The 3335-nt window shown below is 23.0% G+C and overlaps 1 protein-coding gene across 1 annotated transcript; it reads right to left on the bottom strand.

Annotated features, from left to right (window-relative positions):
• Positions 1-2566: 2566 nt before the first annotated feature.
• LOAG_10624 (hypothetical protein) lies at positions 2567-2922 on the bottom strand (the record flags this gene model as incomplete). Its single annotated transcript, XM_003146148.1, has 1 exon — positions 2567-2922. A coding segment is annotated over one exon (322 nt), but the record flags the coding sequence as incomplete, so codon positions are not given.
• Between the last annotated feature and the right edge of the window lie 413 nt (positions 2923-3335).

Here is a 3335-nt window from a genome sequence, read left to right as displayed (position 1 = left end):
TCTCCCTCTCTCTTTTTCTCTCTTTCTCTCTTTCCTTTTTTTTTAAATTGAAAATTTACAAAACTTTTTTAAATTATGGAAAAATTTTTTCTTTTTTGTCCATTATATTTACAACAATATTTTCACTTAATTCAATTATTAATTATCATTTTAATTAATCAGGCAGTTTTTTGCCTTTTCTTTTTTTTTGTCCAATCATTAATTATCTGTCTTCTTTCGAAAATTTTGGATTTAAAATATTAACTAGTGCAAAAATTAGATGAAAGACATATAAACGAAAAAAAAAGAAAAAAAGCTTCAATTTCAAAACTTCTCAAAATTTTGCAAATAATTAGTAACAATGAACTGAAAGCTTGAAATAATTATAAAATCTTATTTCGTTTTTTTATAAAAGAACTTTGTTTTTTTTTTGATTTCTGAAAAGAGCGGTAATTTCTAATAATGATTAAATGCAATTTTAGCACAATAGATAATCTATTATTTGGATAATATAGGAAAGTGATTAAGTTAATATGAGAATTTAACACATAAATTTGATAAAATGATTAAAAGAATAACGATTTCTGATAATAATTAAATGTAATTTTAGCAGTATAAAAAACATACTGCAGGAAAATTTGAATGATATAGAAATTGATTAAGTTAACTTGAAAATTTATCACGTTAATTTAATCTGATGAAGTCATTGGAACAAAAGAAATTAATGTAAATTATTGATATGGATAGAATATGATAAAATCAATGATAATATATTCAGATTATTACTAAAATACTTTCAAATATATCAGTATTAAGGTTCTAGTGAAAGTTATACTTTAATACTATATTTTTTTTTTTGATAATTGAGTAAGAAAAACGCTCCATAAATTTCTAATCAATCTATTTAACAAAATCAAAATTTCAAAAAAGGAAACAATAATAAGAGAAGTTATATGTACAAGTTCCGAAAAAAAAAAGAAACAAACAAACAAAAATTTGATTTCTATCAAATAAAAATTTTTAATTAAATAATTGAACTATTTTTATATTTCAGTTTAATTATTTCATTTTTTTTCTCTTTTGCAACCTTTTTTTTTGCGGAATGGTTTCCCCTTTCGTTTAGAAAAAAGATAAATTAAAAAAACATTCACTGAAATAAAAAGAAAAAATGAATTGAATTAAAAAATAATCTAAAGTGTTGACTTAAAAATGAAAATGAAAAATTTAATTTTCATCTTCTCTCTTTATAAAATAATATTTTTTCCCTTTTTTCGTTGTTTTAATGTATTATTTCCGTCTAATTTCCTTTTTCTCACATCTGATAAGGTATCCCAATTTTTTTTTTTTGAGAATTGTGCAAAATTGTGCAATAAAATGTTAACATAAAGGTAATATTGGTTAAGTTAATTATTACGTAAAAGTAAAATAAGAAAGAAATGTTTCATGCTGTGTTTAAAATTGGATAATAATTTTGAAATAGATTTATATATGAAAATAAATTGTTCAATTTTTTTTTTAATGTGTTGAAAAATTCAAATCTATTTATTGCACTCATCTATCCCTTATGATCTTTGAGCTTTAAAATTTTTGCTATGATAAACTAATAAATAGAATGATGAGTGTGATTTTGACGAGAAAGTAGTAAACTAAACCAAAAATTCTCTTCGTCGATTGCTTCTTTCTTTTTCACTTCTTTTTTTTTTACTTTTATCAAATCTTAAAATTTCTTATCAATAAACTTTGTCTTATTTATTAAATTGAACATTCTATGATTAATGTGGAAAAAATTAGAAAAAGTAAAATGCTATTATTGATTTAATTAAGTTAAACGCTAAGTTAAACGTAGATTTGGCGTGGAAATTATCTTGAATATATCAGATAAAGTGAAAGTAATAATTAGTTTCACTGCTAACTTCGTATGTTAAATGTAGATTTTACATGAAAAATACCTTCAATTGGATAAAGTAAAGTAATATTGTAAATTTTTCTGTTTACTCTTTATTTGTTAAATTAGACGTAAATTTGATGTGAAAAATATATCGTACGACAGATATATTAGATAAAATAAATTGGTACTATTAATTTTATTAAACTTATTAATATATCTTATCAGTATTATTATCAATTATCAAAGAACCAAGCAAGAATTTCTTATCATTCCATTTCTTAAAACTAATTACTTATTAATGATAGCAAAGAAAATAGTTTTTCACTTTTTTTTCTTTCTTTTTTTTTCTTTTTTTCTTTTTCTTTTGCCGTAATTAAAAAAAAATCATTCACGTATAAATAATAATTGTTCGATTCTAAATAATTTGTCTTTTTCTTTTTTTTTTGCTTACTAACAAATGTTTACAAATATCAACAAATGGGTTTGATTCAAAATTTTAAAGCTTTTTTTTACCTTCCTCTCTCTTTCTCTCCCTCTCTCCCTGTTCCATAATCTATAATCCTATACAATTGTTCATTTAAAACAAAAAAAAGAAAAAAACCAATCTGGGAGAGGGAGAGAGAGAGAAGAAAAAAAAAGAAAAGTACGGCAAGAGATTGAAGGAAGAAAAAAAGAGGAATCAATGCAAATTACAAAATGACATCATTTACTTCTTCCGCCCTTCAATACAGCGTTATTTATTTAAAAAAAAAAAAAAAAAAAAAGACATTAGCCTACGTCTCTTTACATCTCTGTGTATGTATGCATGTGTATATGTGTACATAGTATGTATGTATGTATGTATATGTGTACATGTATGTGTATTTGTATGTGTGTATGTGTATATGTATGTATATGTGTGCATGTATATGTATGTACGTATATGTGAAATTTGTGTATGTAATATGTGTATGTATGTACATCTAGATGTGTTACATGTGTGTGTATGTATGTTGTTAAGCACATTGGTCAGTTTTTTGAGATAGTTTATAGTAAAGCAATAATAGTATGAGGGGGAGGGGGGGGGAGGGATATTTTAATCAACAATATGTGTTGAATATATTTAATTTATTTTATTTGAGTAATAAAAATAAGATTTTGATGAGATTGGAATGTTTATCTGTTTTTTTTTAATGCAAAATATCAAAATTAAAAAAAAAACCGGATTATTTCTTTTTTGTAAAGTCGGAAATAGCAAATTTAATTCCTAAACAACTTCTTTTTTCTTTTTTTCCCTCTTTCCTGTTTGTTTCATTTCTCTAAAATAAAATCTTTTATGATAACTAAAAAGTTAACTGTTTTTATCAATAAATTAATGATAATGATATGAATAATTTAGCTATATGATAATTTATAATTGGAAATGGATGAATAACGGTAGTTCGTACGATAATTTGGTACTGTATAGAGCGGTAAATATACTGTATTA

The sequence above is a fragment of the Loa loa genome, assembly GCF_000183805.2.
Source record: "Loa loa unplaced genomic scaffold supercont3.268, whole genome shotgun sequence".
NCBI lineage: Eukaryota > Metazoa > Nematoda > Chromadorea > Rhabditida > Onchocercidae > Loa > Loa loa.
The sequence above is the reverse complement of the archived record's forward strand: the minus strand, read 5'-3'. Positions and strand labels throughout refer to the sequence as shown.